Raw genomic sequence first — 14,001 nt, forward strand, 5'->3', positions numbered from 1 at the left:
GAGAGAATGCGCCTTAACAGCTAAAGGTGGAGACTTACTCACTCCGATGTATGCGGCTAAAATCGCTCCTTTCAGCCAGCGAGCGATTGATTGTTTGGATGCCATGCAACCCTTCCTGGGTCCCGACCAAAGGACAAACAAATGATCGGAGAGTCGAAATTCATTAGTGACCTCCAAATAATGTATCAAAGAACGTCTGACATCCAACCGACGTAGGTCAGAAGAATCAGAGAATAAAAATGACGGAAGCTCTATCGATTGGTTGAGATGGAAAGTCGAGACCACCTTCGGCAGAAAAGATGGAACTGTCCGCAGGGATACTCCCCCTGGCGTGAAACGAAGGTATGGCTCCCTACATGATGGAGCTTGTAGTTCAGAGATCCGACGTGCTGAGCTGATCGCCACCAGGAAGATGGTCTTAAGGGTGACATCCTTGAGTGTGGCCGAAGTCAGAGGCTCAAAAGGCGGTGCACATAGAGCCCGGAGTACCAAATTGATATTCCAAGAAGGACAAGGTGGTCTAATTGGAGACTTCAAGTGTTTTACCCCCTTTAGAAAACGTAGGATATCTGGATGTGAGGCCAGAAGCTCCCTGTCATTACTACGTAGGAAGGCTCCCAACGCCGCCACCTGCACACGAAGAGAATTATAGGCAAGGCCCAAATCCAGACCAGCCTGTAGGAAGGAAAGCACATGTGTCACTGAGGCCTGCGTTGGTAGAATCGATTTTGACTCGCACCATTCCTCAAAAACCTTCTACTCTGACATAAGTAACCGACTTGGATGTCTTCCTAGCTTTCAGGAGCGTGGAGATGACAGATTCTGGATATCCGCGCCGTCTCAATTGACGCCTCTCAAAAGCCAAGCCGCAAGACAGAAGCGATCTGCCTCCTTGAAAAATATTGGTCCTTGGCGAAGAAGACATGGCAGATGACTGAGCCGAAGAGGGCCGTCTACTGCCAGATTGAGAAGATCTGCAAACCATGGTCGACGAGGCCACTCTGGTGCAACTAGGATCACCGGACCTTGATGCGTCTCTATCCGTCGGATAGAGACGCATCAAGGTCTCACTAGAGGCCACGAAGGAAAGATATACAGGCCCACTAGAGGCCACAGAGGAAAGACATACAGGAGACACTGTCGAAGCCAGGGAAGAACCAGCGCGTCGACTCCTTCCGCGCTGCGCTCTCGCCTGCGGCTGAAGAACCGGGCGGCCTTTGCATTTGACGCGGTTGCCATTAGATCCACATGGGGTCTCCCCCAACGCTGTACTATCCTTCGCATTGCGTCATCCGAGAGTTCCCACTCTCCAGGATCCAGGTGTTGTCGACTGAGTGTCGAAGTGTACTCCCAGAAAATCCAGCGATTGGGACGGTATCAGTTTGCTCTTTGAGAAATTGACAATCCATCCCAGAGACTGAAGAAGCTGTACTACCCTGTCTACAGCATGGTAACCCTGCGTCCTCGACTTTGCCCGAATGAGCCAGTCGTCTAGATAGGGATGTACAAGGATACCCTCCTTGCGGAGCGCCGCTGCCACCACTACCATGATCTTGGTGAAGACACGCGGAGCCGTCACCAGACCAAAAGGGAGAGCACGAAACTGAAAATGCTGTCCCAAAATCTTGAAGCGTAAGAAGCGCTGATGATGGTGATGGATCGGGATGTGAAGGTATGCCTCTGTAAGGTCCAAAGAGGCCAAGAATTCTCCTGGATGCACGGCTGCTAACACTGAACGGAGCGTTTCCATACGAAAACGAGGAACTCTGAGACACTTGTTGACCATCTTGAGATCCAGGATAGGTCGAAAAGTGCCCTCTTTCTTGGGAACCACGAAGTAGATTGAATATAATGACCTTTTCCCAGTTCGGAGGCCGCTACCGGTACTATCGCCCCCAGCTGTAGCAGTCGATCGAGAGTCTGTCGGACTGCTAATTGTTTGAGACGGGAACCACAAGGAGAAAACAGAAAACGATCTCGGGGTTCGTGTACAAAATCTAATACGTAGCCTTGTCTTAAGATGTCCAGCACCCATTGATCCGACGTAATTTGGGCCCACTCCTTGTAAAAGAGAGTAAGGCGACCCCCCAGGTGGGGGATCCCCTCTTGGGTCCTTCTGGCATCATTGTGAAGCCTTCGAGGAAGGACCTGCCCCTTGAGTATCCTTACAGTGGCGGCGCCCTCAAAAGGACCGGTTCCAGGTGTGTGATCGTGTAGAAGGAGCCCGAGGTGTCTGCTGTCTAGTAGGACGCGACCTCCGTTGATTCCGGTACCTATTTCTGGAGGAATAAAAAGATCTAGAAGAACGTGGACGATCTTCTGGTAACTTGTGCACCGCATTCTCATTAAGAGATTTGATGATCTGATCCAAATCTTCCCCAAATAGGCACCTACCCTTGAAAGGAAGGGAACTCAGGCACGTCTTAGACGAAGCATCTGCCGCCCAGTTGCATAGCCACAAAAGACGACGAGCGGACACCGCTGCCACCATGGAACGAGCGAGGACCCTTAACAGATCATAAAAAGCATCAGCTCCATAGGCAACCACCGCTTCAAGTCTATCAGCCTGAATAGTCTCTGCCTGTGGCAAAGATTGGGAAGTGAGAAGCTGTTGTACCCAACGCAGAGCTGCTCGCTGTGCTAGGGAACTGCAGATAGCAGCCCTCATCCCCAACGCTGAGACTTCGAAGATACGCTTGAGGTAAACCTCGAGCTTGCAATCCTGGACATTCTTCAACGCCGTCCCGTCCGTGACCGGGATGGTAGTATGTTTCGTGACCGCGGATACCGCTGAATCAATTGCAGGAACCTTAAGAATCTCCAAGAAATCAGTGGGGAGAGGGTATAACTTTTCCATGGCTCGACCGACTCAAAGATTGGCCTCAGGAGTATCCCACTCCCTTGAAATCAATTGCAAGATGTTGTGATGCATGGGAAAAGCTTTCACTAGAGGTCATAAGCCCGCTAGGAGAGGATCCCCTTTCTTAATCTTCGGATCCTGAGCCACAGGATCCGGAGGAGGGTCAATGTCCATTTCCTGGAGGATGTGGGGGATGAGATCATCATCCAATTCCGCTGCTTGAAAAATACGGAGGACCCTCGGGTCGTCACCTTCTACCTGGGCCGCCAGGGAGGGATCATCCGCATCTGGATCTTGCCATGGATCCCCCGACGGTTGTTGCAGCAGTATAGGAATCACAGGGGGGGGGGGGCTGAGTGGACCCCGCACCCCCTGTGGGCAAAGAAGCCCTCCCTAAGGGAGGGTCTGCCGTCGAAAGCTGTGTCAAACAGGCCAGTTTGGGGGGAGGGGGACCCCAAATTCCAAGATTCGGATCCCTGCTCTGTAAAAATGCCTTGTGCATTAAAACAATGAATTCTGGCGAAAAAGCGGGAAGTGCTGATGAGGGGCCCCCCGAGACGTCGTCCCCTTGCCTGCCCTGGTCCGTTGCGCTCCAAAACTCCATACTGTTAGAGGAAACCTGGAGAGGAGCGTCGACGTCCTCCTCAGAGAGAGCTGCCTCCGAGTCAGCTGAGAAAATGGCCGCCGTTCCCGCGCTGAGGGGAAACGGGGCATGCTGCTTCCTGCCAGCCTGTCCATAAGACCTTCATTTTCTGAGTGTTCAATAATAAACCATTTGATCCCAACCATTTTTTAATAAAAGTCAGTAATGGTATTTCCCCTGGGACTTCGCTAGGTAAATAAACCTGTTCATTGTCTGCGTATATTAAAAATAAACACACATTCAGTTTTTCCGATTCAAACCCTAATGGTGCCACCTAAATGTTAAAAAGTGCAGAGGATAGAGATCCTTGAGGTACCCCCCCAAACTCTATTTGTCGCCAGCTAGAGTGGTCCAAATTCAAATGTGAGCGAAATCAATTTAGCACTTTTCCGGAGATACCATGTTATAAGGGTGTGCCTTGTTTGTATGTATATGCTATAAGGACATATACCATGTTATAAGGGTGTGCCTTGTTTGTATGTATATGCTATAAGGACATGGGTAAGGATTCCTCTTTACAGCATTGCTCAGTTCCCTTCATTTAGCACTTGTCTTCTCTGTACCTTTCAAATGCCTTGGAGCTCACCTGCTAGGATTTTCTGTAAATGAATCTTGCTGAAGACAGATCCACAAGGATTGGATGGGTTGTTCACAATGATGCAAGCAGTTTTATCATCCACCAAAGATTCCAGATGTTTCAGATCAATCTCCCAGGATTTCTCTGGCTAACAAAGAGAAGATACACAAAGATCAGTGGCAAATTAAGGACTACATTTCACGTATTCCATAATATGAGGACTATTTCACGCTGCAAGAGATCATCAAAATACGGGAATGCAGCACAAATTCAGCACATGTCATTGCGGTCAAGAGCCTGGAGGACTGATTCTGAGCAGAGTCATGCTCTATTCAATAAAAGAAGGTCTGTCCCAACACAGTGAAAATCTTGGAAGATGAGTTTGGGCTCCTTAGTCTGGTAAGTGAATTGCACAAGGGCTGAGCTCCAGGTTTTCTAAGGTAGCTCTTATGTTTCATTTGAAATTACTCTGCCTGCCTTCAGACACTTACTTTACACCGGCTATGGTGCACAGATACTTTTGCACCCACCATGTGCATGCCGGAGCATTTAGAAATGAGAATGCAAGCCTGTAGGTACAAAGTTCCTATGCACCTGCAAGCTGCCCCAAGGGACAACTCCCTATGTACAATCTAAATGGACAGTGCCCCATGCACCATTTAAATGGACGGATCCCTACATTCAATTTAAGGTGGCAGCTTTAAGTCAGCGATTAATTTTGTATCCATGTAGTTTTAGACAATTTTCAAAAAGAAAACACTCTCTTTGAAAATTGCGTAAAGGTACATAGATACTTTGTACCCTTGCACAGTAGTTTTGCCCCTGCTATTTGTCCAGGCAAGGAAGATGAGGTCAATTACACACATCCAATTTCAAAATCAAGTTGCGCGCTTTGAAATTTGGAGCAATGTCCACAGATAAAAAAAAAAGTATCCACTGATTTTGTCCCAAAAAAGCAATGTTTGAAAATTGCCAGATATTTACACTTCCCCACACGCCATTGAAGCATATGACTGTCAGGAACCATTTAAGAGAGCAACTTTTAGACTGTGCAAAATGTTATGTCAACAGGTACTTAATACTTGCAAATTTTACATCAATTCCCTTTGAAAACGGAGTCAGAAAAAGTACGTGCACAGACCTAGCCCTGCATCTGCTCTTTGTGCACATGCGTTTTCCTGCAATATCATGCACGTACATGAATCTGCCTAGATTCCTCCCCCACTCTCTGCACATAAAAGCATGTGTGCACTGGCACTATGTGAACACTTTTACACACAGATGGGGATGGCAATTTTCAAAGAACCCATTTTTACACAGGGAGGGTAATTTTCAGCGGCCCATGTACAAAGCATATGCAGCCTGGATTTTCAAAGTGAATTTATGCGCCTAAGTCTGTTCTGAAAATTAGAAGGCATGCGTGAACACAGCTTGACATATCTGTACATTTTTACGCCTGCTTGCTAGCGGGTGCAAATGTGCATGTTTGGATTTAGGAGTATAATTTTGAAAACCAAAAGTAAGCACAGAAATTATTTCCCTGCCCCCAACTCCAATCCTTGAATTCCTCTCTAGTGCACATAAAAGTACACGTGTAATTACCTCCTAGGCAATTTTCAAAAGCCCACTGAAGTGCATAAAACTGTAAATCCTTTTGAGTATCAGGCGGTAAAGCAGTTTTTTGCAAAGAAATAGCTTTGAAAATTGTCCTGCCAACATATGGCCACCCAGGCGCCATTGAAACATGCAGAGGTTGATATTCGGTGGGCTGGTGAGCAACAAAGTTGCCGCATCAAATTTATCTGGATATTCAGCAGAACATACTCAGATAACTTTTCCACTGAATATACCTGGATAAAATTATCCAGATAACTTTAGGACAGAGTTTTCTGATCAGATTCACCTGGCTAACTTTAGCTGTGCAGTGTTGAATATCAGTCTTGGTATCCAGCCAAATGCTGTGCAGGAAATGGATTACGTGAGCAAAGGTTTTCCAGACAAATCTTGGGTTTTGTCTGGGCAACTGGAAAAGATAGCCAGACAAACCCTTTGAATTTCAACCTCACAGCTTTCACAGTCCATTTCTTACAACTCTTCTCCTAGTTTCTGCTCCTGCTGCAGTTGGACCTGATGTTCTTAGCACAAAATATTGTCCTGGGGCATTGGATGAGACTGGATGTCCCAGTCAGGTGCTTGGTACAGAGTATTAACTGCTGGACGATGCTTCATCTAGGAGGAGGATTTGCTTTAACTAAAGATTTAGAGGCACTTTTTAGACTGCTCACTTTGGGGCAAGGCCATGAGTTCTTTTTACCTTCAGACTATGCACCAAGTTTCAAAGAAAATGTATCCACAGAGTTTTGCACTTGCTTTTTTTGCACAGCTAGATTTTTCAAGGAAAACAATGCACATAGGCTGGAAAATACAATCTGATTCCACCCACAACATCTCTGGAAACACCTCCCCTAATTGTGGCTAAAAATAAGACATACTTTTAGTGACATTGAGGGGCCGATGCAATAAAGTGCACCCAGAATAGCACACATATTAGCGAGCGACTGGATGTGCATTTTGGATGCACTAGACCAGTGATGGCAAACTCCAGTCCTCGAGTGCCACAAACAGGCCAGGTTTTCAGGATATCCACAATGAATATGCATGAGAAAGATTTACAATGGAGGCACTCGAGGACTGGAGTTCGCCATCACTGCACTAGACTAAGCCCCAATGCAATAAGGGGATCAGCGCGTCCAAAGACATAGGTAATAGCGCTCATCACATGTAAATGCCATGTAGAAGAGGCTGTTAGCTATTACCCCCCTGATGCAAAAAATTGCCGTGTGCCAGACGCGCACTTTTCAATCCATCAAATTTTATGCCTGCCTTGGAGCTGGCGTAATGTGTTGAGCCTGACATGTGCTCAACTAAAAAAACCCAAAAATACTGCTTTCCTGTGGTTCCTTCTACTTAGAACCATCGAGATTCTTAAATAGGAGGAACCACAGAAAGCAGCATCATGAAAAAATAAAAAGGTTTGATGGAAAAAAAAAAAAATTCTGGGCACACAATATACACCTACAATATACACACTCCGGGCCATGTATATTTTGTGCGTATATTGTGCTGGTAAAGTAGTTGCCGCGGGATAAAATGGACACTCGTATTGAGTGTCGATTTTCAAAACCCACACGCAGCCATGTCTCCTGGGCAACCGATGTCAAGGACGCGCTAGGGATGCACAATCTATCCCTACTGCGTCCTTTCCAGCACAGCAGCTCGTTTGATTATTGCATCGGGCGCCCAGGAGAAGTGGCTGTGCATGCATTGAAAAAACAGGCGCCCAGTTTAGATGCACGTTTTTGCGCACGTGATATTGCATCGGCCCCTGAGTAAAGGAAATTTTTAACCTGACTAGTTGGGATCCCTCGGGCCAGGTTTGGGAGCCACTGGCCTAGATCAAGTGCAATTGGGATTCCAAAACAGTCCTCATCTCGCTCACCGATGACACACAACTCCTCCTGGATTTTACCTGACTTCTTGGCCACTTTGATACAGTCAGTCACAAAATTCTGCTTACCAGATTGGCTAACCTGGGTATCCAGGGCAGCAAAAGAAAGGTTTAAATCCTTCTTGTCTGGGGGAGCCCAGCCAATAATATGAAACAAAGTGTTCTCTAATCCCTGGCCGCTGTGATGGGATGTTCCCCCAGGCTCTCCTCTTCCCCCTGTTCTATTCAGTGTCTGTTTCCAACCACTCACTGCTGTCATAAGAAGCTTTGGTATCAAAGTCTACATTTATACTGATGATATACATATCCTGCCCCCCTCTCAGGCACCTGGAACAGTACTCCTAAACTGACGCAAAGCAGTAACCAAATGGATAATCAACAAGCAACTTAAATACAGATAAAATAGAGACCCTGTTGTGCAGCCACTCTCCCCACTTATTTATGGAGATTTTTATAGTCCACTTTTTGGCACTTCATATTGGATTGCATTCAGGTACTGTAGGTATTTTCCTATCCCCACAGGGCTTACAATCTAATTTTGTACCTGAGGGAACAGACAGTAAAGTGACTTGCCCAAGATCACAAGGAGCAGCAATGGGATTTGAAGCCTGGTTTTCCTGGGTTGTAAGCTGCTGTTCTAACCACTAGGCTACTCCTCCATTCCACTTATTCTCAACAACATCACCTTGCAAGCTCAATATGAGGTCAACTGCTTAGAGGAAACTTCCCTCTGCCCTGACCCTGAAGAGCCAAGTAGCAGCAGTAACAAACAAAAAAAAAAAGCTTTCTAACACCTCCACTTGGTGAAGCAAGTGCTCCCTTTTCTACAACTAACTGACTTCAAAACAGTTATGCAATTACTGACGTGGACTACCTCAAAAGGCAATCATCACACTACAGACACTCCAAAAAGCAGTTGCCAGAACTATCACTGGCCACTGATAGTGGGAATGGCCTTCCTCCCTCCTAAACTCATTATACTGGTTCCAATCTCTTTGTACATCAAATTTAAAATCATATCCCTTACATTCAAGGAGATGAAGGGCATTTGCTCCACCTACTTCACAAAGTGAATGATTATTATCCCTTCTAAACCCTTTGATCAAGCCAAAAGAATGTCTAGCAACACCTTCTCTGAAGACTTTCTGAGTGAAACAATAAACAAATCTAGGTTTTTCAGTGGAGCGGCACCTGACCTGTGGAATGCTTTCCCCCAGCTTGCAGGCCACTAACCACTACATGGCATTTCATCACCAACTGAAAACATGGCTCTTAAACCAGCAAGGCCACAAACCTAGACCCGCCTCATAAGCCAACCAAGCAAATAAACAAGATATGGATACTGAGTCCCCTTGTTACTTACCACAACAGCATGCATAGACCCCCTTATTTCAACTGTAATTGTATTGTAATCTATCTTTAACTGTATCTCCATTGTACTCTACTGCGAGTGTCCATCTTAACTTTATTGTAATCTGCTTTGAAGTGGCGGTTCAGTCACAAAAGGCAGCATAGAAATCATAACTAAATTAAATTCACACAGATAAAAACACTGTTTACCATGACTCACATAAATGGCTTTGAAAATTGTCCTCACCATAGATACATTAAAACCTGTTCATTTCATGCCATCCTGTTGGTTACTCACCAGCAGGTTGTAAAGTTTGACATCAATCCCCATGGAGACAGCCAGGGTCTTGTAGAGAGAGAAACCAGGTCGTGGAATGAGAATGTTCTGGCCTGGATTAGCCAACACTCCTAAAGCCAACTCAATGGCCTGACTGCAGCCACTAGTTAGGATTACATCCTGAAAAGCAGAAACAGACATCCCAATCTTATCCCCGTGTAGTCTTGAAAACTCACATACTATAATTCTTATCAGGTCTATCCAGTACCGAGCGGTAGGAAGAGCTGCGTTAGTGCCCGGCGCACCCGCGGTTGCCGCACGCACAGTGCAGCTCACCTACCGCTCGATCCTGAACAATAATTTTATGCAAATGTAAACCGCGTCTAAGAAGGGTCCGTGAAGCGATAGGCCCGCGCAACCCATTTTACTGGATAGAGCGCCTATACAGTATCTTGGGTGCACGGGCCTAACGCTTCACACCATGCTGGTATCTGTCATTTCAAATGTCATTTGAAATGACAGATACCAGGAAGTCGGGACTGCCAGTCCCCCCTCCCCTCCTCCCGAAGCAGGGCGCGAAAAGCAGCCTTGCTCCGGGAGGAGGGGAGAAGGGACTGGCAGTACGAAGCGGCGAAGCGACTTACTTTTTGCACCCCCCTCCGGACATCGGACGACCTCTCCTGCCTCCAGCTGCTCGCGAAGATGGACGCCCATCGGACGCCCATGCAGCCCCGATCGGACCTCTCCTGCCTCCCGCTGCGCGACTTACTTTTTTTGCAGCCGTCCGGCCATCGGGAAGAACGTATCGTGGCTCCCCTGCCTCCCGGGGAAGATGGATGCCAGCACGGGGGAAAGCGGCCCCTGTGCATGCAATTGGCCGCTCAAGACGTGACATCACATGCCGTGACACCAAACGTCGTGACGTCACGTCTTGAGCGGCCAATTGCATGCACAGGGGCCGCTTTCCCCCGTGCTGGCATCCATCTTCCCCAGGAGGCAGGGGAGCCACGATACGTTCTTCCCGATGGCCGGAAGGCTGCCAAAAAAGTAAGTCGCGCAGCGGGAGGCAGGAGAGGTCCGAGGTGTAGTGGAGAGGTGATTTTTTTCTTCTTTTTAAATAAATGAAACCTCTTAGATTTGTGATGGATGAATCTGCTCTTTGGATAAGAGGCAGGCCTTTTAATGTAATATGGCTGGCACTCTCCTCTCTTATTTCTCATGGGGATGCTGTAGTGACTTTGTTAACTTTAAAGCATCCATCTGAACGTAAAACTTCAGAAACCTGAATTGCATTTGTTGTCCTTTTCTATGACTTCCAGGTCATTGCTATCAGTTTATTGGCTACAATCCTTTTAAGCTCAGTTACATTTACTGCAAAGCAAGGATCGGGGCTGCAAAAAGTAAGTTGCTTCGCCGCTTCACACTTACTTTTTGCAGGCGTCCATCTTCGCGAGCAGCTGGAGGCAGGAGAGGTCGTCCGATGTCCGGAGGGGGGTGCAAAAAGTAAGTCGCTTCGCCGCTTCACACTGTCAGTGTCTCTTCTTCCCTCCTCCCGAAGCAGGGTGCGAAAGCAGCCTTGCTCCGGGAGGAGGGAAGAAGAGACACTGACAGTGTGAAGCGGCGAAGCGACTTACTTTTTGCTTTTACGTTTTTTTTCGCTTTTTTTTTGCTTCGGGAGGAGGGGAGAGGACTGGGGCTGCCCCGGAGACCGGCACCCATGATCGCGGCCGGGGCAGGTGAGTGGGGGCTGGGGGAAAGCTTGCCGCCTACCCTTACCCCTGCCTCTACCGCAGGGGTAAGGTAGGCGGTAAGTTAGCAGGTTAAAACGCGCGACAAAACAGCAGGGAAAGATAGCGATAGTCGGGGGCGCGGGTTACGGGATGCTAGGGAATAGCTAATTCGCTCGTTTGCATGCAATATACATGCCGCGTGCGGAAGGGGTTGACCGGGAATTTTAGGACGCGGTAGGAGTAGGTTAAAGGGGATTCGGGATCGCAGGAAGGGATAACGCGGCCGGAAAGTGAGTAGAACGCGGCTTAGGAGCAGGGTAAACGCAGCCACACTTTACAGGATAGACCTGTATGTTTGACAAATACAAGTTATCAGAGCCTGTGGAGAATCCAGTTGAAAGTTTTTGAGCAATGAGAAGGGGTAGTGTACAACATGTATAGTGAGTTGCTTACCATTAATTGGGTTCTTCAATAGAGGGCAGGATGAATTAGCCATGACAAGTAACATAGTAATGATGGCAGAAAAGGACTAGATGGCCCATCTGGTCTGCCCAGCACGTTTCCCATGGCAGTATCTGCCGCTCTGTGCATGACAACCCCATGTTTCTCTCAAGGGTAGCAATTGCTGCTCTGCGCAGTAACCCCCAAGCTCTATGATAAGGGTAATAATAGTTACAATCAAAACCAAGCAACTGTCAAACCCATAACAAATTACTATTAGCAACATCTCTACTGGGTGAGGAGCTCTCCTGACAATTCAGACCAAACCGCTCAACGTTCTCTGCTTTGGGTCTTGGCCGTAGAAGCCGTCTTGTGCTTTTTCCCTTATGTCTTCTTGATAATTGAGACAATGCTGTTTGACTTTTTTGCTTTGGGACTTGGCCATAGATGCTATCCTCTGCTTTTTCCTTTATGTCTGCATGTCAGTACCCCAGCCTGTAAAAGTCAGGATCCATGCTGGTTATTGTCTGTATCCAGTTCCCCTCCCCACCCCCTATCCCTGCCGTCGAAGCAGGGAATGATGTTGCAGTTGTGTCAAAGTCATCAAGGCTATTGAATGTGGGTAGTCATACCCATGCCTTCTGTTAAGGGTAGTAACTGCTGCTCTGTGCAGGTTACCCCCATGCACTCTTTTCTTCATTTCTGTCCTCTAGCCTTTAGGGATCCCCAATGTTTATCCCATGCCTTTTGAATTCATTTACTGTTTTCTTCTTTACCACCCTCCCCTGGAAGGGCATCCCAAGTGTCCACCAACCTTTCCATGAAGAAATATTTCCTGATGTTGGTTCTGAGTTATCCCCCCTGGAGTTTCATTTCGTGACCCCTAGTTCTACTGTTTCCTTTACAGTGAAAAATGTCCAAAGTTTGTGCATCATTAAAACCTTTCAGGTATCTGAAGGTCTGTATGATATCTCACCTGCAACTTCTCTCTTCCAGGGTATACATATTTAGATCCTTCAGCCTTTCCTCATAAGTCTTCCGATACAGATCCCAAACCATTTTGGTCGCTCTTCTATGAATCACCTCCATCCTGTCTCTATACTTTTTGAGATATAGTCTCCAGAACTGAACACAGTTCTCCAGGTGAGGCCTTACTAAGGACTTGTACAAAGGCCTTATCACTTTTTTCCTGCTGGTTATTCCTCTCTGTATGCAGCCCAGCATTCTTCTGGCATTTGTCGCATTGTGATCTTCAGATCGCCAGATACTATCACCCCAAGGTTTCTCTCTTGGTCCAGCATATCAGTATTTCACTCCCCATCATATACAGCTTTTTGGATTACCACTCCCCAGATGCATGACTCTGCACTTCTTGGCATTGAATCCCAGCTGCCAAATTTTTGACCACTCTAAGCTTTCTTAAATCACTTTTCATTCTCTTTATTCCTTCAGGTATGTCCACTCTGTTGCAGATCTTAGTTTCATCTGCAAACAGACAAACTTTACCTTCTATCCCTCCAGTAATGTCACTCACAAAGATATTGAACAGAGCCAGTCCAAAACCGATCCCTGTGGCATTTCGCTTAACATAGTTCTCTCTTCAGAATAGGTTCTATTTATCATTACATACTGTCTCCTATCAGTCAACCAGTTTGTAATCCACACCACCATTATCATACTATGGCGCCAAACAAACCCTTCTCTTCTAGCTCATAGAGCTTTTGCTCTACTGAGCATGAATGGGATTTAACTTGTGAGCCCCTCCATTGATTGTAGAACTTATTTTTAGTTTGGTTGTCTAATCTCCAGTGAGGTGGGCGAGTATTAAAAATGGCTAATTCATCCTGCTGCTAAGGAGAATCCTGTTTACAGTAAGCAAACTTGCTTTCTCTGTCAACAAGCAGGACTGAATTAGCCATGACATGTGAGGAGTCCCATGCTGAAGATTGCAACAAGGCACTGAATAAAGCATCCCAGACCACACCATGGAGAGCGTATTACTGAATTAGCAGGTTATGCAGAGCTGCTTGTTCAGATTTACTGTCACTTCTAGATAGATTGTCCAGACAGTAATGGAACATAAAGATGTGAACTGACGGCCAAGCAGCAGTTTTGCAAATGTCTTCAAGCGTCATGGCTCACAGATTAGCCACTGATGTAGCCATGGCTCTTACTTGATGAGCTTTGACAGTCGGTGATCTGGAGACCAGCCAAAGAATAGAAATATGCGATATAGTTTGCTGGTGTCAGGGGGATAGCCCTCCAGCTACTCCGTAAGCCCTTTTGGATTCGGTATAGACCAGTGGTTCCCAACCCTTTCTTGGGGACCCCCCAACCAGTTGGGTTTTCAGGATATCCACAATGAATATGCATGAGAGAAAATGTGCATGTTATGGAGGCAGTGCATGCAAATTTTCTCTCATGCATATTCATTGTGGATATGAAAACCCGATTGGCTGGGGGGTCCCCAGGACAGGGCAGGGAACCACTGGTATAGACAATGTGGACTCCTGTGTGGAACGGTAACCAAAGTGCCGGAAAGAAAAGCCCGGGTGTCTACTTTGTCCACAGGCAAAGAGAGTCCAGGTCCAAGAACTGAGTGGATCAGGAAGAAA

General features: G+C 46.8%; 1 protein-coding gene across 1 annotated transcript in view; it reads right to left on the reverse strand.

Moving 5' to 3' along the window:
- Positions 1 to 14,001, reverse strand: part of TAT (tyrosine aminotransferase) — a 124,077-nt gene that overhangs the window by 81,440 nt on the left and 28,636 nt on the right. The window contains exons 5-6 of the mRNA XM_029608248.1: positions 9,237 to 9,395; positions 4,090 to 4,228 (exon numbers count right to left, since the gene is read on the reverse strand). Coding sequence (XP_029464108.1) covers positions 4,090 to 4,228; positions 9,237 to 9,395 — 298 coding nt within the window. The remainder of the gene's footprint in view (positions 1 to 4,089; positions 4,229 to 9,236; positions 9,396 to 14,001) is intronic.

Source organism: Rhinatrema bivittatum, chromosome 7 (assembly GCF_901001135.1).
Source record: "Rhinatrema bivittatum chromosome 7, aRhiBiv1.1, whole genome shotgun sequence".
Classification (NCBI taxonomy): Eukaryota; Metazoa; Chordata; class Amphibia; order Gymnophiona; family Rhinatrematidae; genus Rhinatrema; species Rhinatrema bivittatum.